Consider the following 25,773-nt stretch of genomic DNA (forward strand, 5'->3'; position numbering starts at 1 on the left):
ATGCTGCAGCTGCAGTTAACTAAACTGAACTCAACTGAACTCAACTTTCCACTACACACGCACATGCACACACACAGCTGCACCGCACCAACATAAACAGAAACATCTATATAGGACTCTTGTTGGTTACTGCGGTTTGCATTTTCATATCGTACTCTCTAATATTTCACAACAAGTTTTGTTGTTGTCCTGTTGGCTGGTGCATAAAAAGGCGAAGCTGCTGCGTTTTATGTTGTCACGTTGGCTTCAAGTGCCCCAAAGGGGGGAAATCCCCCTATTCCACCCATATATCACTGCATCCCCTCCCCTCCCTCTCCACACCATGTCACGTACCAACACACACACACACTCACATACGCACCAGTTTATGGATTAAGTAAGCACAAAGAGCGCAAATGAACTTTTCTTGCTCTCCGTGAATTTTGCAGTTTTAATTTTTGATTTCACTACGGACAGGAACGTTGAAAGCGAAACTTATATGGCTGGAGTTTATGGCAACTAGGGTCCCTTTGATACACTTAAACTAACAAGTAAAAGCTACTAAAAGGACAAGGAAAATCGCAAAGTAATGCGTTTGAGAAGATGGAAATATTAGATACTTATTAACTCTAAATCCAATCAATGAAATACATTCTATAAAATACTTTAAAAATTAAAGAGCACATTGTTATTCCAATTTGTACTACATTATTTAATATCAAAAACATATTTCTTCCTCTCGTTTTTGTAGCAAATGCCATAAACCATTGGGAATTCAGACCCAATTAAGCATTTTCCAGAGAGCGATAAGCGAATTCCAGAAAACTTTTAGGTCGTTTGCTGACTGCCAGTCAATTGGTGGCATTTGTATAACATGGACGCAGCTTATGTGAAATTTGTGTTGTGCCAGTGCCTTATAAATCGAGCGGATTGGGGCTTAGCCATTGGCTGCATGAACATCGTGTACTCCTTTTTCCTGTTTCAATTTTGGTCGGTGGAGCTCTTCAGATGCCTCAGACGTAAGTTCATTGTGTCCAAGAACGAACTTTTATATCTCTGACAACTACACAGATTATCCAATCAAGTGGGTTTTGTTGTACGTATTCAACATTATGTTCAATGTGATCGTCATGATGAGGATAGTGAAGAGGGAAAGTATCTCGGTCTTCTACTGGATGTGCGAAACAGGTGCCCTCTTAATATTCCGAATACATTTCATATATTACAATGAAGATGACTTTTGGCTAGGCAAACGTGAGTTTTACCACGTGTTCAACATTGCCATCGATGGTAAGTTATTTTCCGACTTCAATGCCAAAAAATATAATCCGAAACTAAAATACCCCCTACATGTTGTATTCTCACAGTTTACATTGCACTGTCTTTGCTGGCTATGATTTATGTTATATGTGGCTTGCGTTTGAAGCTGGAGGGCCAATTCCCCGACGAGGAAATGCCCAAGAATTGCATATTCGATCCAGAGATGGCCAAAAAAGCAGTACAAAAGCATAAGGACGAGTTGCTAGCAAGGGAGAGGGAGGAGGAGCAGCAGAGACAACTGGAAAGTGATCGAGAAATGGAGGAATTAAATCGCAAAGCCGCTTTAAAACTTGCTCAGCTCGAAGAGGAGGAGGGATCCCAGTCCAGCCTGGAGATAACACCCACTGCACCCGATGAGGAAAATGTCTATTCCAGCATTTTCCTTCCGCAAGACTTTCCCGGACCTTCAGCTCCGCCAGAAAGCGCACTTTCCATCGAGTCGGATTTCTGGTACGAGATCAATGATACAGCTGCCTCCGACGATCAATGGAATGATTAATCATTTCCTTGTATAGATAGCCATAAGTTTTAGATTCGCTAGCAACATAAACAATCTAAATGGAAGTAAATAACATTTTCGCTTGACCCCCAAAAAGTCTGACCGCAACTTTGGGCAACAAAGCCCAAAAACGAAGAACAACAAACAAACAAACAAATGGAGGAAAACTTGACTTAACTTTTCCGACGGGGCTTTTGCCAGGGAGAAAGGGGGGTTTCCTCTGTTGGATAAGGGATTACGATCAAAGCGTTCGATTGAGTGTGTCAATAAATTCCTGCCAGTCGACCGAGTGTAGAACATTTGTCCGGCAGCGGCGATAAATAGTTGCCACACGCTTTCGTTGCCCAGGAAAAATCCAAAAGAGACAGATCCCTTTTTGGCCGGAAAGTTTCGTGTGAATTTAGTGCGGCTCATTAAGCCGGACAGTGTCAGTCATGTGTGTATGTTTGTCCTGCTGCCCGGCCAGCGGATGCCAGTGGACCAGTGGACCAGCGGACCAACGGCTTTCGGTTCAAACTTCATTAAGCTGGCGGAGGAAATTGCCGGGCCATTGTCATTCTTATTCCCATTCCCAATCCGAGTCCCACTCCTGATTCTGATCCTAGTGCCATTCGCACTGTCACTGCAGTAGACTTCGTTTAATAATGGCCTGCCGGGCATTTGTTAACGGGATGCTTTGGGAGCCGGGCTTTAAATGAGCGCGCTCATTAAGAAAATTAATGTTTGGGATTCATTAAAAGTGTCAAAGTGCGCACATTAAAATTATATAAAACACCGGGGTGGAGTGACGCCCATCGTAACGAAGCGAACGTTTCTCGTCTCTCGACTCTTGTCGATTTTATTAACAAAACAACGCATTAAAGGCGCATAAAATGTTGACATAGCACAGCGGCTTTCTTCTTGTCTGCTCATAAAAACCGTCTCATATTGACAGCTCAAGGACTTACGCACACACCGATCCCTTGAATGTGTGTGTATTGTATGTACATATGTGCTATGCGTACACATATCGTGTATCCTGTCGCAGCATCTCATAAAACTAAACCGCAATTCATCAGTAAATTCCATTCTACTCTCGTGCTTTTGGTGCTTTCTTTATTTTTTTTTTGGTTTTTGGTCAGCCCGTTTGGCGGAGAATATGCTACAATTTTATGCGTCTCGTAAAATGCGAAAAAAAATTGTTTTTATTATAATTATTATGTTAAGCATGGTGACGAAGCACGTTTATTGCACTCGCCCATAAAAGTGGCTACCTCGATGAAGTGATGATGCTGTCAAAACTTAGTTGCTCTTCGGTTTTCCCCCAATTTTTCCTCGAAACTTGCTGCTGCAGCTTATCTGGTTGCCATTTATAATGGCAAATTATTTGAGATTTTCGCTTAACTTTTTGCCATTTGAAACAATGACACACGCATTGAGGAAAGTCAACAACCTTCGCCTTTGCAGTTGCATTGCGTCCTTGCAATAACCCGCTGTCATTTTGCACTGAAAAAGTTTCCTCATATAGAGATAGTGCGAAGTTCCTCGAATCTTTACTAAACGCATTAAAATATGGAGAGTTTTCATGATATTCTTGTGTTAAATGATAACGAATGCATCCAATACGTTGTTGAAAACAATTTAAAATCCAAGAATGGCAATGTTTTTCTCTGCGTGTATTGATACCACTCGAAGGGGCCGCATGTCACGCACTGGAAAATGCTTAACGCTCCCCAGCACCCCACGCTTTAGTTCGATCCTGGAAAGGGGATTCACACAATGGGAGTTTTACGTGCTGGTTGCTCCGAAGGACGTCGCGTGTACGGTTTAAGTTTCTGGCTCATTAGTATGATGCTTAAAAATATTAAATGTGCGCAACTCGAGGGCATCGCCGCCAAAGCAGCAAGATGGTTAGTTTTAAGCGCACATTAAGATAGTTGCGGTCATAGAAATAAATTGCAATGCCTGTGCTTCAAATGCCACTATCCACAAGATGTGGCAGCTTCAATCAGGGCCCACGCGTCGTATGCGCAATGGCCGAGCAATTGCAACAATCAATGTTTTATTGTTGAACAAATACGGTAGGCAAGACTCGATGCCTCAATGCCTCGAAGCCGCAAGCCACAAAAGCCAGGATGAAGCTGGGAAGGAGGGGGAAAACCCGAGCAGGCAAATAAATGAAGGCCGTAATTATTGGCAAGGAAAATACAGACGCCGGAAACGGGGCCAAAATGTCACGTACTGGCAATAAACCGCTGCTAATTTACGATGCTGCCCGGACTGCTGTTATGGTACTTCTGATCCTGGCCAAAGTCCGAGTCCTGGCTCCAGTCCTATTCCTGCTGCTCCTTGGCCAGCCAACAAAAGGCGAAAGAGCGGAAGTCAAAAGGCAAACGCCTAAGCAGTTTGGCCAACTCAAGAACTCCGGAATGTTTCGCATTACGGTCGCTGCATAGAAATGGCCATCAAATTGACGTCGGCCCAGAAGGGCGAACCTATCGAAACTGCCAATAACCAGGACAAAGGCCTAATGCGCATTAGCCGCCCTGGAACGTGCATTAGATATATTAAAATCCGTGCTGTGGACCACGGCAAGGACCTGAGGTCCTGCGAAGCCTGCATTGTTCGCCATTGCGTTTTGTTTGCATCCATTAGCGGGTAACGCACTGGTGCAGAAAATCGTGTACCGAGTGTTTTTCCCATTTTCCTCGGCTCTAATTTCCCCCAAAAAAAAAATAATTACGTCAAAACTCAACAGGCAGCAAAGAGCGCTGAGTGAAAAACGGATTTTCGAGTTCGAAAGACGATTTCTCTTAAATGGAGACTTGCCACAATTGGCGTATAAGAGCGCCAACTGAGGCGCCTGCGTCGGCTGGGCGCCAAAAGTCTACAGGAAAATCAGCTGGTTTTCGGCGATTCCATCTACTTCAAAACGGCCACATTGAAGCAGTTTGTCAATAGTTACGCTGACGACGCGACGCGTCTGCCGAAACGTTTAAGCAAAAGCGCCGAGCATAAAATCTGAAAATTATTCAAATAATTCAATAATTCGAAACACACAACACCGAAGACTGAAAAGCCGTAATCAAAAACAAACTCTGAACACTGAATGCTATAAAACGGGTATTAAATGCTGTTTAAATGTTAAGTGATGTCCTTACAAACGCGAGTTATTACTAACCTTTTTATTCCGCCTAATTGAATAACCAAGACCCGCATAATTAGCGGACGAACAAGAACACAAAAAAAAACCGAGACTGAGTACTAAATGTAAAAAAAAAAGATAAATACAAATCAACCATAGGCGCGCACACACACAACGCCGAACGGAAGCTGCATCCCTGTGTGCGTGTGTTTGTTTGTGTGTGTGTGTGTGAGGTCCTCAGGAGCTGGGGAACATCATAATCATCGTTATCAGCTGGAGCAGCTTCATCTTCACATCCTTGGTGGTCGCTCGTCGGTCGTCGCCAGTGCTGCTGTCGTCATCGTTGTCACATCCCGGCATAAATATTTATGTTGACGAATCTACCTGCGGCAGAGCGTCGCTAATGAAGCGGGCGAAATGAAAATGAAAGGACATAATTATGCTTATGTGTGAGTATAATGAATACGAATTTCATTCCACAAGGCCAGCAGCAGTAGCAGCAGCAGCAGCGAAACTACCAACAACAGCGACGAGTGCACTTTGTTCAACGAAAATCGCTGGGGGGAATTTTGTGCATTTTCGTTTGTTTGTGCTTTCCGTTACGCTTGAATGTCTAGGACTTCTCCTTTTATTTATTTTCAGCTTCTGTCCAGGTAGTTTTCCCTCCTGAAGTGCACTTTTTATTTGGGGCGAGGAAGGATGTGGGGGGCCTGGTTTATTGGTGCCGAACTTAATCAAGTTGTGGTGGTGGTGGTGTGGATGGTAGTGCAATTAGGCAACTGCATTAGAGGAAATTTTCCGCCGGCAAGTTGGTAACTTGAGTGCAAATTGCTGTCGTCCAATCATCTTCATAAAGTTGCCAGGCCATGAACTCGCTGTCTTTGTGTGGCGGCCAATCCATTGTTTCCACTCAGTCGCTAACTGAGTTATGACCCCATTCGGTTTGTTCATATTCTTCACACACAGACATATGTGTGCACCATCCCTCCGCCTCTCCACCCCTCATCCCCTACTAATTGATATATTGTACGAGTCATTCTGGTGATCATGACCAAAAGGCAGCTAAAAGATTACGCTGACATAAGTGGAAAAAGAAAGAGCACTGCCAGCAGCAGACATTCAGCAGAACTTTTTGTATATTTATTAGAGTATGAATTAATTCAAGGGTGTGTGTGTGTGTGTGTGTGTGTGTGTGTGTGGGGTGTGTGTGCGGGTTGTGGGAAAAGAGTTAAGCCTTCGAGGCATATTCCGAATCAGATTCGTTGAATGGAAGAAGGGGAGGGGTAAGGGGTAGGAGGAAAAGCCACCGCAGCCCGACGCGATTTTCCTTTTTCTCCTTGATTTTTTTTCGACTATTCCCTGGAGGGAATTTTGTTGCAAACGTTAGCACATCTTTTTTTCACTCCACGCCCACTGTGTATGGCGAATGTAATTCATGTACACGACCTTGTTACATAACACAAAAAAAAGAATAGAAAAATGAATGGGTGAATGTGAGTGAGTCTCGCTTTCATAATTAAAATGCAGAAAGATGTGGCCCGGGGTGGCGACCTCAAGATACCCAGCCAAATGCCCAGAGGAAACAATTTATGTTTTCGATTAATTGGTTTTTCATACACAATGCATATACTCGTATAGCGATTACTGAACCAGATGTTCAAATATATCAGATTCAGCATACTTTAAGGCTGCACTAAATATACTATATACGAGTATAGGGCTTTATTTATGGGTGTGAGCCTTGAACTCCAAACCGCACAGACATTTATAGTGCTTTTATTATTAGCAGCTTGAGCTGGCGTGCCAAGAAATCCTCTGCAAAAGGATGACGATTACCTTGACTATGAAAATATTTCTCACACATGAGCTGCTCGAGCGCATCGCATAGCCCTCCTTCCGTTTCCGGTGCCCGTTCCCAGTTCCCATTAACGTTTTAGTCTACGGGCAAAGGCAAAACCGAAAGGCAGTCACTATATTCAGCGAGGGTTGAGCGAAGCGTTTCCCGCGAAATCGACTGCAAACGCAGACGGAGACTTCCGACCGAGAGTGCAATCCATCAAGCTGCCTTCGCAGCTGTTCAGCTGTTTAGGTGTTGGTTGACCCGAGTGTTTGCCTCAGACTGGTTAACTGCCTTCACCTGGGGACACACCTTGACACAGACAAAGGTCAGGGCAGATGTGTGTGTGGGTGTGTGTGTGTTGGGCGCCACAAAGGCCAAGTGGCATCCAAACCCCGGCTACGACTATCCGTAAGTGAATTAAGCAGGAATGCAGAAAGCAGGATGCCTTCGTGTTTCGCTAGTTTATTGTTCTTTCTTTGTGGAACCTTTTTTTATAGTTATGCATATCAGTTCCGCTCCAAATTCCGTGGTCGGTTCAGGCCAGGATTACCGTCGTATCTGTCATATCTATAGGGCTGCCTTAGTTCCCTGGAAAATCCCGGCAGTGGAAGCAGCAGCAGCAGCGAAATCAGCAGCAGCAACTGCATCGCAAATCCAAGTGTCAGCGGCCACATTTCAAATGGAACTGAGCAAAACAAGCTGATAGCACTAACAGCGTCAGCAATAGGGAAATATTAATAGCACACCGCGAAAAACAATATTAATCAGAAATCATTGATCAGATATCAAAAATAATGAAGTAACCTTGAGTACTGAGATTGAAATACATTTTTGGGAGATAACAATATGTAGGTTATAGATTAAAGCCGAAAAAAAATCAATAACTGCAAGATAATAAAACGATAAATTCCAAATGGGAGTTTTAGAAAATGTATGTGCCATTAAATTTTTAGTTCAAGTGTTGAATCTTTTTAAACATTTTATTTTATTATAAAATACCAAAAATTAGTACTTGTTTAGATTCAATTTGATAAGCAATCATTGAAGCATTGTTTTTAAAAGTGCGGGGGATTTTCCAGCTGCATTCGAGATAAGGATCCCGGGGTCAAGAGACTGGCTTACAGTGGGTTGGCAGCTTGTAAAAACGCCATGAAAGAGTTTGGCCCGATTGAAATGATTAATTAATTGGTGGAATCTAGGTAAGCTGAGCGCGTCCAGACGACCATCATTTATCACGGTGTGGTCTTAATACGAACGCCAGCCGAGCTTCATGGGGAAAATGAGAAATATGGTTGGGGAATTGTGTTATTTTAGGGCGGGCACACATTATGATTTCGTCTAAGGCTTTTATTTCGTGTTTTCCATAGACTTTGCCACCATTGTTTGCCATTCATCTCTGACTCTCCATTGACTCTCGCACCGCCCTATGTTTTGCAGTTTACGTGTTAAGTGCTTGGCAAGCACGATTAAGGCGCTTTATCACCCGCAACAACGGCAGCAACACGAACGACAAGCACGCCAGCAGCAGCAGCAACAGCAACATCAGCAACAACAGCAGCAGCAACAGCAGCAACAGCAACAACGGCAGCAGCAGAAGCAACAGAGTCAACAGCAACAGCTGCGACGGCAGCAACATCAAAAGCAGCAGCAGCACCAGCATCAGAATCAGCAAGCCATCCCGCTGTAGTCACACACATTGACACGCCCCCAACCCAGATTCATACACATACATATATACAAACAGAGGTATATAGTCGAATATATATATATATATACATATACACGCGAGATGCTGAAAACTGTGACAACAGCAATGATGGCTGCCAGCGATGACGATGTCCCAGCGAGCATTTTGGAAATAGAACTGCCAGCCATTTTGCTCAACGAGAGCCTCTTCATCGAGCTGAATGGCAATCTCACCCAGCTGGTGGACACGACCAACACCACCAATCTCAGCCAAATCGTGTGGAATCGCAGCGAAAACGGTAATGGTAACAGCAACATTTTCGACCTGGTCGATGACGAGCAAAAGCGGGCGGCGGTCCAGTTTTGGCTACTGGTCAAAATGATCGCCATGGCCGTGGTGCTGGGACTCATGATACTCGTCACCATCATAGGCAAGTACAAGTACTTAATCAAAACCAAATTTAAATCCAAATTTAAATTACCAAAGTGCGAATTTCAACTTGGGGTGGAGAGTGGGGGGTTATGGACATTAAATTATCCTGAATTTTATGCCGTGGGGATATGGCTGTAAAAAGTTTCCATATCGCCGACAAAAAAAAAAACTCAACTGTAAATGAAGTAAAATTTATGATGCAGAAGATTTTTATTGCGCCCTCTTGGAAGATTTTTATTGATTTTTGGGCTTACAGAGATGATTTGCAGCCGCTTGCTCTAAGCAATGGGCTCTAAGCAATGGAATACCTCGAAAGATGGGTGTCGGGTGCTCAAGGGTGGTGGCTGATTGTTTGGGTTGGCTAGATGATGTTAGAAGTTAGGTGCATACTAATAACTTTAAATAAATATAAAATCTTTAATAACAGTAAAATGACAACCAAACTAAGCTTGTCTTACTCGTAATTAATTACGAGTTACTTCTAACCGCAAAAGGCTGACGAGTGATAATATCACATGACACGTTTGCCACAAATCTAGTAATTAAGTGATTTTACTAAGAATTCAAAACATAATTTGTAAGCTAGAAAACAATTACTAAATTTGAAGCAGCAATTACTGGCATGTCCATTTATCAGGTCGGGCATGACAAAGCCATTTACTCAAAGGACGTAATTACCCTATTTATTCCCAGACATTTTCTTTGAATACTCTTGTTGCACAGACAGCTCAACTTAAATAAGGTTTTAATATCAGCGTGGATTGAAGGGAGCGGGGAACTCTGACAGAAAGCAATACCTAACCAAGCACCGAATTCATAAACATTTTGCTCCGTGCTAGACATACACACAAACACAAATCTAGAGCTGGGAACACACGTCGTATGAGCAATATTGCAGTGCATTTTCTGGCAGGGGCCAAGCGACGACAAAACGTTTTGACAACCTGCAGACAAGCTCGCTGTCTCAGCAGCTCCAGTCTTATCCAGGTTCGAAGCTCCAAGGGGGGCGGCAAATGGGGGGCTGGAAGTGGTGGGTCTGGTTGGTGTTCGGGCGCCACTGTGGCTGCCTGGGCAAAGAAGGGTATGGATGAGATGAGGTGGCAGTGCGGCAATTACAATTTGCCAAGTTGCATGCGCTTAATCAAAGCAAGCAACGACAATGATGATGGCGATGATGGAGCTTGGAGCAGCCATCCAGTTCTCATTTGCATCCCACAGGCGCAGGGAGGGAAGGAAGGTAGAAAGGGGTGAGGCTGGAAGTGGAGGTCTGGAAGTGTGGGGCACATGCACGATTGCCTGCAATTAGGCCGGAAAATGAAGACTCCTTTGACACGAAGCCTTTGCCACTGATTGATTTTGCACGTCACCGTGGAAAGTTTTCCATCGCCTATTTCCCATCTGCCCAAAAACGAACACACATAAGTTAATGACTCCCGGCCACTCAACGTATCCAATGAACTGCATTCGCATTTGCTTACCCATTCATTGGCACTCAAATGGAAAACTTAGTGCGGCATTTACCGCTTCACTTAATATATATCAATTTAACAATTTATTGCTTACTGATGGGTTTCCTCTCTGATATTAAACTATCCACAGGCAATGTATTCGTAATTGCCGCCATTATACTCGAGAGAAACTTGCAGAATGTTGCCAATTATTTGGTTGCATCTCTGGCAGTGGCTGATTTATTTGTTGCCTGCCTCGTCATGCCGCTTGGCGCCGTCTACGAGGTAAGTACTACACAGAAAAAAATAATTTGCAATTCAATTTCTAAGCATTATTGTGGACAAAGGCAAGACGAGCATGTAAAAATGATATGCAAAATAGAAACAGAAAGAAACTAGCTTAAATCTATGTATATTTGCACACATTTTCAATTTATTGGATAGTTAGTTTATATTACGTGTTTTAAATTTTATCACATCAGCTGTTACGCAAAAAGAAAGTTTACTCTATTGTTGATTTTTTAAGAAGAATATTTTAGGGCATTTCAAGAGTTTATTACTGTGCACCCCCACTGGTATTGCAGAACCAACTCGATTACCCTAATGGAAACTTGAGCAGGAATGCTGGCAAATGAAATTAGGCGCCAAAGAGTTGACACTGGCCCAAGGCAACCTCGTTTGCCGGGCGACTAATTGTTGCAATTGCATCATCGCAGCAAACAATGTGTTGCTAAAAGTCACTCCTTTCTGTCTCCTTTCTCCTGATTTCTGTACGCCCTCAACTGACTCTTCAATGAAATCATGGCTGTGCCGGCAGATAAGTAATGGATGGATATTGGGACCGGAACTGTGCGACATTTGGACGTCTTGCGATGTCCTTTGCTGCACAGCATCCATACTGCACCTGGTGGCCATTGCGGCGGACAGGTGAGGTGGCTGCCATTCAGTCAGCCAGTCAGCTCTTTCCCGTTGCGACAGATGGCAATTTGGACATCCTTCCTCCTTCCGTTACAGATATTGGACCGTGACCAATATCGACTACAACAATCTGCGGACGCCGCGACGCGTATTCCTCATGATTTTCTGCGTCTGGTTTGCGGCGCTGATTGTTTCCTTGGCCCCACAATTTGGCTGGAAGGATCCGGATTATATGAAGCGCATCGAGGAGCAGCACTGCATGGTGTCCCAGGATGTGGGCTATCAGGTGAGCAACACTGATTCAATACTGATTGCCCTAATCTGCAGTGTGGGGGTTTTAGTTAAGTCGGACTTCTAAGGTTTGAGTATTGAATCATTCATTGGATTCGTTCTCAGCTCATTTACATACATATATGAACATATTCACAACTGATTGTAATAGACATTTTTGTTCCCTTTCTGCATCCCTTAGATATTTGCCACCTGTTGCACTTTCTATGTGCCGCTGCTGGTGATTCTGTTTCTGTACTGGAAAATCTACATTATTGCCAGGAAGCGCATCCAGCGACGCGCCCAGAAGTCATTCAATGTCACCCTAACCGAGACTGACGTAAGTTAATCAATGACAAGACAATCGCAGTTACAGCTAAGTGCCTCATCAAATGCGAGTGATGAATGCCAAGTGTCCACTTAGTCAGCCAGCCTCCCATGGAGTAGAGTGAAAATATTACTCATACGCCCAGTGGCACAAATAAACATACATGTTCCACAAGTTCCATTCCATACTATTATTTCTTCATTTTTTTGGCTGGCTGACTGAGTGGATGTTGAGGCTGCTGTTCGAGAAGTGTATTTGCTTGCCTGCCATAATAAGTGTGTCATTAACAGAAACAATAATGCGAAAGGGGGCGTGGCAGTAGTCGGTGGTCGGGTGAAGTCCTCAGATGCTCAGCTGCTCATTAGCATGCCCAAGTGAGCACTCGAAGCGAGCCGCAGCCGCGAAAGCCAAACAAATGTTGACCGAGATTTATGATCACCCCAATGTGTGGCGATGTTTTAGGGGCAGATAAGTACACTGGCAATAAAGCATTAGAAACTTATAATATAATTTATATAAAAATAGTTAAGCGTAGTTACTATTTTCAAAGTAACATTCCAAGGCTGATCATTTATATTGAAATAGTGGTTTACAAAGTTTACACAAAAAGAAGTAATATTTTTTTTTAAGTTTTAGATTTTGTTTCCAAAAGAAATTTCTTATATTTTTGTCAGTGTACCTAGAACAACTAAACCCAAAAGAACGATGAGAATTTCGCATAATGCATTTGAATTGTTTTCATTTCGTTGACAAGACACAAGCCAAGTGTGCTTCCCCCGAACAGTTTTCATCGAGTTCGTAAACAAACATTACCCATAAATTAAGTACTTGCCAAATGCACACATATATATTTATTTCTATGGATCTTTCGAGCAGTGCGATTCGGCGGTGCGGGAGCTGAAGAAGGAGCGCGGCAAGCGGCGGGCGGAGCGTAAGCGTCTGGAGGCGGGCGAGCGGACTCCAGTGGACGGAGATGGGACGGGCGGCCAGTTGCAGCGGCGTCCACGCAAGCGGATGCGTATTTGTTTTGGCCGCAACACGAACACGGCCAATGTGGTGGCGGGATCGGAGGGCGCGGTGGCCAGATCGATGGCGGCCATTGCCGTGGACTTTGCCAGTTTGGCCATTACGCGCGAGGAGACCGAGTTCAGCACCAGCAACTACGACAACAAAAGCCACGCGGGCACCGAACTTACCACCGTGTCCAGCGATGCGGATGATGTAAGTACGCCCATTGGGTCGGAATATGTAGCGAACTACGAGTATATCTTCCCCGAGCAGATGGTACATTGTAGTTGGGCGATCAAGCACGCGCTGGTTCCGGCTACCAATTCTCGGTAGAGTAAAGGGGGGGAATATTTAACATCGCGACTACATGCTCGTCTCGTATCACTCTTATTTATTTCGCGTGCTTTGGAATTGATCTCCACCAAAAAAAACTGAAGGACTATCGGACGACAGGACTAAGGACAAACAAGGACATAGCACACTCGTACGACAGCAGCTGTTAAGCTGTCGACGCCCACCCTACCTTGACCACCACTAACCATTTAACTTAACTGGTGATCCCTACAAGTATGCTATACTTTACACTTCATACACCTTCCGTCGACGCATGGCACCCCTAGAGAGATTTACTCTGATTTAAACATTATAAACTTTAATTTTTAACATACAACAAACTTAAAAACTGACAATGTTTTAACTGAAACAGGTTTATACAACCTATCCTAAATGTCTACCCTAACTTACAAATTTTAAACATCTAGATTTAACTTTTAAAAGACTTTTTTTTGAATGTGGCGTTCATGTAGACATTATCGCCAGAGATATATATGTAAAATGTAAAATTTTTGTTTGCTTAACAAAAAAAGGAATATTTATGCTGGGCTTTAAGAATAGGGGAAGTAGGTTATATAGGGATGTGCATTTTAATTTTTAAATTTTTTGTTTTTTTATTCTTTTAAGATTTAAGCAAAAAAGCGAAGATTGGGGCAAGGGTAAAATTTAGACAAGAGCAATTTTCATTTCCATTTTAAAATTTCTTTTTTTTTTGAATTTATTTGTGAACTTGGAAAACAAGTAGCGCCGCAGTAGCTAATTGTTTGATTTTTCTTCCGGCAGCTGCTTTCTCATTTAAATAAAACCTTTAGTACTCACTCTGCATTTCCCACGATGAAGCGCTTCAAGTGGTTGCCTGTGGAAGAGAAAACAGCTTACACCGCCTTTTAATTCTAAGAGAGCTATTTCTTTTTTGATCTGCTCTTTTGAGCCGCTCTCCTACTGCGGTACTCTTTCTTCTCTTTTTACTTCCTTCTTGTGCTCACGCCACTTTAGGCGGGCTTTCGCTCATGTGGGAAGAGGAAGGAATATGGAATAAAGGGAGAAGGAAAGAAAAGGAAGGAATTGCCCTAAATGAATTCTATTCTCTTACAACATAACTTAAATTAATTTCCTAACATAAGGTGAATTTATTTTTTTCTATCGGAATATCTTATGCTGATCTGCTTGACTGTTTGCCGATCTGCTTAACAAGCAGTCGGTCAGGTGTGAAGCGGTGTAAGGTAAAAATGGGTATATATGTAGATAATGTTATTGAATTCAATTAAATCATTTTCCTGCGCTTAACGGTGGCTGCTGTCTGCTGCAATCCAGAATTAGACCTCCTGGTCGGCAAATTTATGTTTCCTTCACTGGTCGCACTGGCATTGGTTATTCTCTTGAAAATTAAATATTTTCCTAGGTGCCACCTGTAATTTTATGGCCTTAACAAAAAAATTCTGAACCACAACACACGCACAAAACTTACCCTCTAGGGGCTGGCACTAAAGTTAATCGAAATATAAATTTTCCGATTCACTGGGGTTTGGTTGAATTGGTTGAATTATTGACTTGTTGAATTTCTCATTTTTTTCTGTATTTTTTTGAGAGATCACTTTAATTCTCGGACAGCACAGACGCACTTTCTCGTTCGCTGGTATAAACGCAATTAATGCCCAGTGGCTACCGCTTCGGGTCGGGACCCCGAGTCTGAACTCCAAAAATTGCAGTTGGAGAAATGCTCTTCCTGACAGCCTAGTTAACATTTTTCCCGACCTTAAGCACGACCTAATTAAGTGCCTACTTTTAGGCCGAGATCACGACAAGCTACCTTACAATTCCCCCCTACCAAAATCTAACTTGGGGTAAGGTATTACCACAAGGAAGATTCAAGCTTGTCGGGCGGATACTTTCTATTGCCGTAGGTCTTTAGCATGGTATTTGCCTACAACCTTTCCTTGGAGATCCTCGATCTCGTAATAAGCCGTTCCTAGCTTCTTCCGAACTCTTGATTTTATGAAGACCGGAGCCAGTTTTGAGCTAAACCCTTTGCAAAAATTGCTTTGTTGGAAGTTCCGTCGGTACACTTCCTGTCCAGGTCTATAAGATACCTCTCGGCTTCTCAGATTGTAGGACCGCTCGTTTCTTTGCCTTTGGACGTCCATCGCCTCCTGGGCGGTACGCATGATTATATCCCTCGAGTCGTCTTTATCAAACTGCACCGTTCTATCTTCCAGCAGTCCTAGTTCTCTAATAACTCGATACGACTTCCCGTCTACAATCATGTGCTGCCCAAACACCATTCTATAGGGAGTTGTTTTAATGGCTGAGTGTAAACTCGATCTTAACGCACAACAGATGCTACTGAGCTTACTATCCCAGTTCTTTTGATTTGGGTCTATGTAAGCTTTAATAGCAGCTAAAACAGATCTGTTGACCCTTTCTGAAGCGTTGGCTTGCGGTGCATAAATAGCGGTATAAGAATGCGCCACGCCATATTTTTCTAACAGGGAATTGAAAGCCACGGATTTAAATTGTACCCCATTGTCGGAAATGATGGTTTCCGGAACGCCAAAACAGTGGAAGATTTCCTTTTCCAGGAAGGGAAGGATAGCCTCCGTTGTGAACTTCTTTACGGCTTTAAGAAATGGGAATTTTGAAGCATGATCGACAACTATGAACAATCCTATATTCCCTTCTGAGCTACGCGGATACGGTCCTAAAAAATCGACATAAAGTCTTTGGAAGATCCTGTCTGAATGACCAGTATTTCCTAAGGGTGGCCTTAAGATCTGACTGGGGTGTTTGGTAGTTTTACACACCGCACACTTGCTGACAAATTCCTTAACATCTGCTGCTAAATTTGGCCAATAAAAATATCTTCTTAGTTTCTCCAACATTTTAGCTACTCCGCAGTGGGCTGCCATGGGATCTTCATGAGCTCTTTTTAGCAAGTCGGGAACTAATTCTTTGGGAAGCCAAAGTTTCCAGCAAGACTCATCTCCAACCTTTTCGTCTGCAGCGCGTTCCGCGCGGCGATACAAGTACCCGTTGCTGATCTTGACATCCAACAATCTGGGTGTTCCTGAAGAGACAGCTGACTTTAAATTTTCGTACTCCGTTCCCCTGAATGCTTTGGCCTCCATATCCACTAAACTTGCTACTTCGAAAGCGGATAGGTCGTCTGTAAAGGTCCTTGACAGGGCGTCTGGCACCACGTTCTGACTGCCTTTTCTATGGCTGATTTTAAACTTAAACCCTTGTAATTTTAGGGACCAGCGGGCCAGACGGGAACTTAGGTCTCCTTGGGACATAAGCCATTTTAAAGAAGCGTGATCCGTGATAATACTAAATTCTTGTCCCTCCACATATGCCCTAAATTTTTTTACTGCCAACACGGCTGCCAGACACTCCTTTTCGGTCACCGTGTAGTTTGATTGGCACCTGTTCAGCTTCCGAGACATAAAGGAGATCGGAACCTCGTTTCCTTCCGAGTCTTGCTGCATCAGGACTGCACCAACTCCTGTATTGCTTGCATCGCAATGAATGGAAAAAGGTGCGTCAAAATTCGGGCTGTGTAAAACTGGGGCAGTGCACATTTTTTCCTTTAGCCCCTCAAAGGCTTCCTGAGCTTCCTTGGTCCAGACAAATCTCCGTTTATTTTTTAGAGTATCTGTAATTGGGGAGGCTAGCGCTGCGAAGTTCTTTATGAACTTATTGTACCACCCAGTCATCCCTAAAAATCGACGAACTTGCTTCATTGATTGCGGGCTTGGAAATTCGACTATGGCGGATATTTTATCTGGGTCCGTCCCTACAGTTCCATTTCCAATCACATGTCCTAGATATTTTACTTCTTTGATGCAAAAGTTGCTCTTCTCCACATTTATGGTTAGTTTGGCTTTTTGTAGATAAGAGGCAACCTCCTGCAAAACTTCTATGTGCCTTTCGAACGTGTCTGAAACTATTAGTAGGTCGTCCAGGTAAACGAACACCTCGTTTCTCAAGTCTGCGGGTATCACCTTATCCATCAGCCTGCACATAGTCTGAGGAGAATTTGATAACCCAAAAGGCATAACCACAAATTGGTAAAGGGGTCTCCCTGGCACGGTAAACGCTGTTTTGTCCTTGGAGCTTTGGTCTAGCGGGATCTGCCAGAATGCATCCTTAAGGTCTAAGGTAGTAATGAACTCAGCTTTAGGGAGTCTACTCAATATTCCATTTATTAAGGGCATTGGGTATGCATCTTTTACCGTCACCTCATTTAACTTTCGGCTATCAATACAAAGCCTAACTTTTCCTGGTTTTTGCACCAGGACTACTGGGGAGGACCAAGCACTGGATGACTCTTCAATAACCCCTAACTTGAGCATCCTATCCAACTCGGCGTACATCAGTTTTTCTGTTGCAGGCGATACGGCATAGTGTCTTTGCTTTACTGGCTTTGCTTGAGCAACATCAATGGAGTGGGTAATCAATTGGGTCCTTCCTAATCCTTTTAAGGCATACGACGGGAAAAGTTGAACAACCTGAAGCAGCGTTTTCTGCTGGCTTTGAGTAAGCTCTCGAGCCGAAGGCTCCTCTAAGGCTGCCACTACTTGGTTGTTGCCACAGAAAGCTTCGGGTAGCAGCTGAAAGTGCTTCCAAAAATCTATACCTAAATAGAGATCCCCTGCTAAAGATGGAACTACGTAGAAGGTGATATTTTTATTCTCGTTTCGGAAGGACACTTCAGTGGTTACTCGGCCGGTAATTTTCTGAGATTGTCCATCGGCTGTTCTAACATCTGCGGTAAATTTTTGGCATAAAATATTTAGACCTGGCAGCTCTGTGGCCAGACTACCACCTATGCAGCTAACTGATGCCCCTGTATCCAATAAGCCCACTACTGTTTTTCCTAGCATTTTCACCTGAGCATACGGCCTAACGTCGCGAAGTTGCCCCACCATGGCTGAGAGAAGCAGCTTCCGTTCTTCCTTTCTTAGTTTTTTTCTCTTCTCCCTGCGAATTTTTGATCGGCTTGTATCTGTGACCTCTAGCTTTTGTTGGACCTGGTCCACCTCAAAGGTTGTAGATACGCTGCTACTAGTTTGGTTGAAATCGTTTAGTTTGTCATCGTTGATTTCGAAACCATCTGTCTGCGTGCCCTTTTGGCACGCCCTTGCTGGTTTTTTGGAACGTAACTAGTACATTTACTGCATGACGGCTTATACGTATCTGCTTTACCGCAACCATAACAGAAGACACGTCTGTCCGCGGTGCACTCCTGATACCTGTGACCCTTTTCCTGGCAGTTCCAGCACTGCAATTCCATGGCCGCTAACTCTAGATCTTCCTCTAGATCTTCGAATTCCGATTCTGACTCGATCTGACATTGGACCTCGCAAACCTGTCGCCTGGGTACCTGGCGTTGTGGAAACCCCTGAGGCTTCCCTACGCTTTGCATAAAGATTTCCCGAGTCCTAACCAACCTTCTTAATTCGGAAACGGTATCGGCACGCTCGTATAAAATTTCGTGCTGAATATCGGGTTGGAGATTGGCTCGTAAGGTTTCAACCATAGCTCCTTCTGACATGGGCTGCGATAGTCTATCCGCAAGAGTCGCTATTACCCGGTAGAAATCATCGAATGATTCGCTTCCGCGTTGCTTTCTCTGGTCTATCTCGGCCCTGATATTTCTGTCAGTTCGGTCGTCCTTAAATTGCCCTTTGAGTGCGGCGCATAATTCATACCAGCGCACAACGGTTACACTTTTGTGGTAACGCCAATACCAATCGCTCGCAATACCCTCGAATAACGTACTGGCATTTTGAGCCACGAGTTGAAGATTACCGTCCAATGTTTGACCGGCTAAAGCTTCGACTCGGTAAATAAAGTCCTCGACAGCCATTGGACCCTTTCCTGAGAAACGTAGTTTCCAGTTAAACATTATCTGGGCGATCTTATCCGGTCTTAAGGAGGTCATTGCTGACGCAGGTGACTGGTTAACGCTACGGGTTGGACCTACATTCGGTGAGCCTTGTGGTACTCCGTTAGATCTGTCGTATATTGGGTCTAGGAATACTTGGTTAGACGAAAGGCTTGATGCCTGAGCTTGAAAGCCCGCAGTGATCGCTTGGGTCAGGCTATTTGTGTGTTGGCCCAAAGCGTCTGCAAAACATTTTGATTGTTGGGCCAAGGCTGCCGTAATGGCTCCCGAGATAGCCGATTTTATGCTTTCAGCCATTGCTGTCTGAAAATCGGTTGTGGGTTCAGTCGGAGGTGAAGGCTGTTCTTGGTTTTTTGGGTTGGACATTGCCGTTTTTTGTTGGTGCCTTTCTTGACTGGTTTTGGATCTAGTCAGAACGTTCGGTTGTGCTCTTGGAGTTTTAAGTTTTGACCCTGACGGTTGGTTTTCTAGGTCCCCGGACAAGTTTTCGGTGGACGGTAATGAAAGGGAACTAGAGCAGACAGGACAGATTTTATTTGACCCCGATTTCGCAGTAAAGCAAGTTCGGTGAAATTCGTGTCCGCAACTGGTGGTTAAAATTTGGCTAGGATAAGAAATAGTTCTAGCGCAGATGTGGCATATATTTTCTACAATTTTAGATAAGTCTTCGGTGCTGTGTGCTAGTGGCATCTCTAATGAACCTATGCTATACACTGACCTATACTATACACTCAAGAACATATAATAAAATAAATAGATAAATAATGTGGACTATTAATAAAAAAAATTATCCTATTAAATAAATAATTGAGAGCACAAAAATAAGGTAAAAGAAAATAAATAAACGAATAAAAATCGGGTTGCCATGCAATCGTTTTCAGGTATCGTTGTGTAAAATTCCTTGTTACTAAAGTCCTGACGTGGTTTAAATGTACGCTATTGACACTACTGATTTAAAACAGAAAATTACTAGAATGGAAGGTGAAGGATGATGTATTTAGACATAGAAAACAAATATCTTGGCTCAACACAAGGCAAAAGGCAACAAGTGGTTCCTTGATTCTTTGGAATCCTAGTGAACTTTTCACTAGTCCTACATTTAACATCCTATGTACATTAACCTTTTGAATTTCATTAATAAATGACAAATTATACAAAACACAAAAGGCAACAGACAACAATTGGCTTGTACAATTTATACATTTAATTTTTTTAATTTTATACAAAAGATTAACGAACAAAACAAAATTAAAAAAGGAATAAAAATAACAAAATAAATTATTAAAACATTAAATGCACTAATTATGACGCGGCGTTAAAGCTAAATAGCTGAAACTCTTCCAGCAGACAATAGGACAATTTAATATAATAATAATAATAATAATAAAAAAATATGTGTTCTGATTCAGTAGCGGCGTAAGAGCCAAATGACTAATACTTTTCCAGCTGCCTGATTTAAGCAATTTTCGGATTTCTAGATCGCGATTTGTTTTATGCTTCGACCACATACTTTTGTTAATGAACTTGTGGAGATTTTGGGGACGAACGTCTGATGTTATTGACGGTTTGAAAAAATGTTTATTTTTGATCTGGCCTCGCCGGATCGATCTGTCACCATGACAGAATCGGGCCCCACGTTGGGCGCCAAAATAAGATTATGATAAATAATAAGAATACTGTAGCGAACTACGAGTATATCTTCCCCGAGCAGATGGTACATTGTAGTTGGGCGATCAAGCACGCGCTGGTTCCGGCTACCAATTCTCGGTAGAGTAAAGGGGGGGAATATTTAACATCGCGACTACATGCTCGTCTCGTATCACTCTTATTTATTTCGCGTGCTTTGGAATTGATCTCCACCAAAAAAAACTGAAGGACTATCGGACGACAGGACTAAGGACAAACAAGGACATAGCACACTCGTACGACAGCAGCTGTTAAGCTGTCGACGCCCACCCTACCTTGACCACCACTAACCATTTAACTTAACTGGTGATCCCTACAAGTATGCTATACTTTACACTTCATACACCTTCCGTCGACGCATGGCACCCCTAGAGAGATTTACTCTGATTTAAACATTATAAACTTTAATTTTTAACATACAACAAACTTAAAAACTGACAATGTTTTAACTGAAACAGGTTTATACAACCTATCCTAAATGTCTACCCTAACTTACAAATTTTAAACATCTAGATTTAACTTTTAAAAGACTTTTTTTTGAATGTGGCGTTCATGTAGACATTATCGCCAGAGATATATATGTAAAATGTAAAATTTTTGTTTGCTTAACAAAAAAAGGAATATTTATGCTGGGCTTTAAGAATAGGGGAAGTAGGTTATATAGGGATGTGCATTTTAATTTTTAAATTTTTTGTTTTTTTATTCTTTTAAGATTTAAGCAAAAAAGCGAAGATTGGGGCAAGGGTAAAATTTAGACAAGAGCAATTTTCATTTCCATTTTAAAATTTCTTTTTTTTTTGAATTTATTTGTGAACTTGGAAAACAAGTAGCGCCGCAGTAGCTAATTGTTTGATTTTTCTTCCGGCAGCTGCTTTCTCATTTAAATAAAACCTTTAGTACTCACTCTGCATTTCCCACGATGAAGCGCTTCAAGTGGTTGCCTGTGGAAGAGAAAACAGCTTACACCGCCTTTTAATTCTAAGAGAGCTATTTCTTTTTTGATCTGCTCTTTTGAGCCGCTCTCCTACTGCGGTACTCTTTCTTCTCTTTTTACTTCCTTCTTGTGCTCACGCCACTTTAGGCGGGCTTTCGCTCATGTGGGAAGAGGAAGGAATATGGAATAAAGGGAGAAGGAAAGAAAAGGAAGGAATTGCCCTAAATGAATTCTATTCTCTTACAACATAACTTAAATTAATTTCCTAACATAAGGTGAATTTATTTTTTTCTATCGGAATATCTTATGCTGATCTGCTTGACTGTTTGCCGATCTGCTTAACAAGCAGTCGGTCAGGTGTGAAGCGGTGTAAGGTAAAAATGGGTATATATGTAGATAATGTTATTGAATTCAATTAAATCATTTTCCTGCGCTTAACGGTGGCTGCTGTCTGCTGCAATCCAGAATTAGACCTCCTGGTCGGCAAATTTATGTTTCCTTCACTGGTCGCACTGGCATTGGTTATTCTCTTGAAAATTAAATATTTTCCTAGGTGCCACCTGTAATTTTATGGCCTTAACAAAAAAATTCTGAACCACAACACACGCACAAAACTTACCCTCTAGGGGCTGGCACTAAAGTTAATCGAAATATAAATTTTCCGATTCACTGGGGTTTGGTTGAATTGGTTGAATTATTGACTTGTTGAATTTCTCATTTTTTTCTGTATTTTTTTGAGAGATCACTTTAATTCTCGGACAGCACAGACGCACTTTCTCGTTCGCTGGTATAAACGCAATTAATGCCCAGTGGCTACCGCTTCGGGTCGGGACCCCGAGTCTGAACTCCAAAAATTGCAGTTGGAGAAATGCTCTTCCTGACAGCCTAGTTAACATTTTTCCCGACCTTAAGCACGACCTAATTAAGTGCCTACTTTTAGGCCGAGATCACGACAAGCTACCTTACAAATATATTTAAGAACTGCAAGTAGGTCTCCACTTTAAGTCTGCTTTTATTTTTTCATGTCAAATAAGATTTAAGTTAACTGAAATTAAAGTTGTACAAAATATTCACGTAGAAGTGAATTTACTTTCAAGCAGACAGATTTAATAACTGAGAACCATTTAAGTGCTTAAGAAGGTTCTCTTCTGCCCGTTTGTCCGTCTTATATTCATAGTCATTTGCTCGTGGCGCGCCCTTTGTTCGTGTGAGATTAACCCATATTACCCCCGCTTAACCCCTTAGTATCGCACCAGCAACGCGAATGAAATCATCACGCTGTCGCAGCAGGTGGCCCATGCCACGCAGCACCATCTGATAGCCTCGCATCTGAATGCCATTACCCCGCTGGCCCAGTCCATAGCCATGGGTGGTGTTGCCTGCCTGACCACGACCTCGCCCTCGGAGAAGGCAGTGTCAGGAGCAGGAGCAGGAACAGGAACTGGAGTAGGAGCAGGAGCTGGCGGCAGTGGAAGCGGAAGTGGTGAGGAGGGGCCCGGAACGGAGGGCAAGAGTGCCGGAGTGGGACTGGGCGGAGTGCTGGCCAGCATTGCCAATCCGCACCAGAAACTGGCCAAGCGGCGACAGCTCCTGGAGGCGAAGAGGGAAAGAAAGGCCGCCCAGACACTGGCCATCATCACCGGCGCCTTCGTCATCTGCTGGCTGCCATTCTTCGTAATGGCCCTCACCATGAGCCTGTGCAAGGAGTGCGAGATCCACACGGCGGTGGCGTCGCTCTTCCTCTGGCTGGGCTACTTCAACTCGACCTTGAATCCGGTATGTAAATTGGCTCCTGGCTCGGGTATCCTTGAATACGCTTTCAAGTGCTACCCTTTACTGCAAATAGCTTTGAAATCCAATAGCTTTTTTTTTTTTTGGTGATATTTATAAATATCTTTTCTTCGTAATGTTTGCTTTAGCTTGCTATTAAGAAACGAATCAAAAAAAATGACTTTATTTTTACCATTTTCATTTTCTATAAATAATTTCCATTGTACCAGGTCATCTACACCATCTTCAATCCAGAATTTCGACGGGCCTTCAAGAGGATTCTCTTCGGTCGCAAGGCTGCTGCTCGAGCGCGCAGTGCGAAAATTTGATTTCAACTGAAGGATAACGAGGACCAGTATTTGTAATTAAGGTCGAAGGAAGGTCTATACAGACGGGAAGGCAATATGCTACGGAATTGGCATTGTATAAAGGCAAACTAGAGAGTAGAGACGATGTTTTAGCAGTGACAATCCTAACTAGCTGTAACTAATTAACTAAAATTCCTCACCACACACACGTGCCCCAAAAAGACAAAAAAAAGCGATAAATGAAATATGTAAAATGAATAGAAAGAAAACTTAGTGGTAACCGAAACCAATCGAGAAATGAAATGGTGGAATTATGGTAGCTGATACTCACTAACTCTAAGCTATGCGTATGTATTAGCAATTAGTAATTTATAGATATTTCTAAAGTCTTCCCTGTGTCTTAAAGAAACCCAAAAGTAGTACGCTTAGATACCCTAGAAACCCTAAGTAGATCGGTTGAACAGTGATTGGAGATCGAAGATAAGATCGGTGGTTATATATATATATATAGGGTGGGTCCAAAGAACTTCTTACGCTTTCATACTCTGTGTTAGTTAATCGTATTTATTTTTTAGCTTAAGCTGCAAAATGCTCAATTATTTCAATTGGATAAGCACATTTACATAACGGTCAATATCAACAATGATTAACGAATTTACACAGCTAACTCATAACGACACTAAAAACCAAATGCAAAACTGAAATGTTGCATAACACCAGAAAGGATAAACCGCTAACGCAATGGCTAATTAGGCAGTACAGCCAACTTTGTTCGGCAAAATTAGCATAAATCCGAAACCGAAAGCTGAACTTTCGTTACTATTATATTTATCACACACATACACGCACACGTGCCATTTGAAATCCAGGAAGCCGCAACAAAAAGTTTGACCCATGAAACACGCATTCATGTTGGCACAGCATCACACACACACACACCTATATATATATAATATAGTATATTTATTGTTAAATTTTTGAAAAGTTTTCTTGTAAATAAACGGACTTACAGTTTTAGCAAATAGTAAACCAACCGAAAAACCTACAACCACAACAAGAGCAACAACCACTCGAATATCAACCATGGATATACCATATACATATAGAAATAGATATATACACGTCGGTCTGTATGTAAGGGCCATTAAGTCAATGCTGCAGTTGAAACCTAATACGCTTCGGTATGCACATGTATGCGTACCAACACATATGTCTATCTGATATGTATTTGTATTTGTATGTGTTTTGTCAGTCAGTGTGTGTGTCGGTGTTTATGCAACTTCTCGATGTGTACTTGATGTCAAAGTTATTAAAATTGTGTTTTATCAAAAGCGTACACCTGCATTCGATATTTTATTCATGGATTCAGGGATGAGGGATATGATGGGGATTTATTTGAGGGTCTTTGGTCACTCGATGGGTGGGGTGCGTTTCGGTACTCTGCTCTAAATTGACTAACTTTTCAGCCCAGTGCCGACCGCACGCACGTCTGTATTGTTTGTAGCTGGGCGAAATGTCAGCGCATTGAAATGTCAAAGTTCAAGTGCACACTCACGCCCCCAAAAAAGTGGGTGTGCCCGGTCGGGGGCGGTAAGGCGGCATGGGAGATGGATTACGCATTGGCATTATCAACGCCGGAACAGGCCAAAGCCGACAAATGGCCCAAAAATCGATACATCATGCAGGGCCCAGGCGCTCGGCATGCGGAATTGGAATTCGTGTAATTCGTTTCGGTACTTCACGTTCACATCACAGACCCCCCTTCACGTACTTTTTCCATCCGACTGTCTCTGGCTGCAAGTAAGCTCATTAACAGTGGCCCTCTGCAGATGGAAAATGGGAAATTGAAAATGGAGTGAGTGAGTATCGAGTGCTTGGTCGGTGCTTAAGAGCCGAAACTCAGGTGTGCCATTCAAGAGCCATCAGTCAATGGGTCGTAACCACATTTGCCACTTCACATGATAATTTCACGATAAAAAAT

The 25,773-nt window shown here is 42.8% G+C and overlaps 3 protein-coding genes and 1 long non-coding RNA gene across 6 annotated transcripts; 2 read left to right on the forward strand and 2 right to left on the reverse strand.

The window, feature by feature from the left end:
* The first annotated feature begins 714 nt into the window (after positions 1-714).
* LOC6530991 lies at positions 715-1,868 on the forward strand. 2 transcript variants are annotated; one of them, XM_039372334.1, is made up of 4 exons: positions 715-998; positions 1,051-1,167; positions 1,228-1,269; positions 1,347-1,868. In XM_039372334.1, the coding sequence occupies exons 1-4, from the start codon at positions 854-856 to the stop codon at positions 1,796-1,798; spliced, it is 756 nt and encodes a 251-aa protein (XP_039228268.1). In that variant the 5' UTR covers positions 715-853; the 3' UTR covers positions 1,799-1,868. The 2 variants fall into 2 exon arrangements, with proteins under 2 accessions (XP_039228268.1, XP_002091829.1); XM_002091793.3 differs by having other exon boundaries at positions 716-998; positions 1,051-1,269.
* Positions 1,869-4,726: 2,858 nt separating this feature from the next.
* Positions 4,727-25,128, forward strand: LOC6530993 (5-hydroxytryptamine receptor 2B). Of its 2 annotated transcripts, XM_002091795.3 has the most exons (9): positions 4,730-5,371; positions 8,200-8,879; positions 10,481-10,614; positions 11,147-11,256; positions 11,344-11,533; positions 11,720-11,857; positions 12,722-13,066; positions 22,960-23,490; positions 23,715-25,128. In XM_002091795.3, exons 2-9 carry the CDS (start codon positions 8,552-8,554, stop codon positions 23,811-23,813), a joined length of 1,875 nt encoding a protein of 624 aa, XP_002091831.3. In that variant the 5' UTR covers positions 4,730-5,371; positions 8,200-8,551; the 3' UTR covers positions 23,814-25,128. The 2 variants fall into 2 exon arrangements, with proteins under 2 accessions (XP_039228102.1, XP_002091831.3); XM_039372168.2 differs by lacking the exon at positions 23,715-25,128 and having other exon boundaries at positions 4,727-5,371; positions 12,722-13,089; positions 22,683-23,093.
* LOC26536215 lies at positions 7,209-7,466 on the reverse strand. The gene has a single exon (XM_015197472.3). The coding sequence runs from the start codon at positions 7,434-7,436 to the stop codon at positions 7,269-7,271; it is 168 nt and encodes a 55-aa protein (XP_015052958.1). The 5' UTR covers positions 7,437-7,466; the 3' UTR covers positions 7,209-7,268.
* LOC120321005 lies at positions 21,931-22,689 on the reverse strand. Its single transcript, XR_005560551.2, has 2 exons — positions 22,334-22,689; positions 21,931-22,274 (listed from the first exon to the last, which is right to left on the reverse strand). It is a non-coding gene; the product is annotated as an uncharacterized LOC120321005 (long non-coding RNA).
* Positions 25,129-25,773: the final 645 nt, after the last annotated feature.

The sequence above is a fragment of the Drosophila yakuba genome, chromosome 2R (assembly GCF_016746365.2).
Source record: "Drosophila yakuba strain Tai18E2 chromosome 2R, Prin_Dyak_Tai18E2_2.1, whole genome shotgun sequence".
Classification (NCBI taxonomy): domain Eukaryota; kingdom Metazoa; phylum Arthropoda; class Insecta; order Diptera; family Drosophilidae; genus Drosophila; species Drosophila yakuba.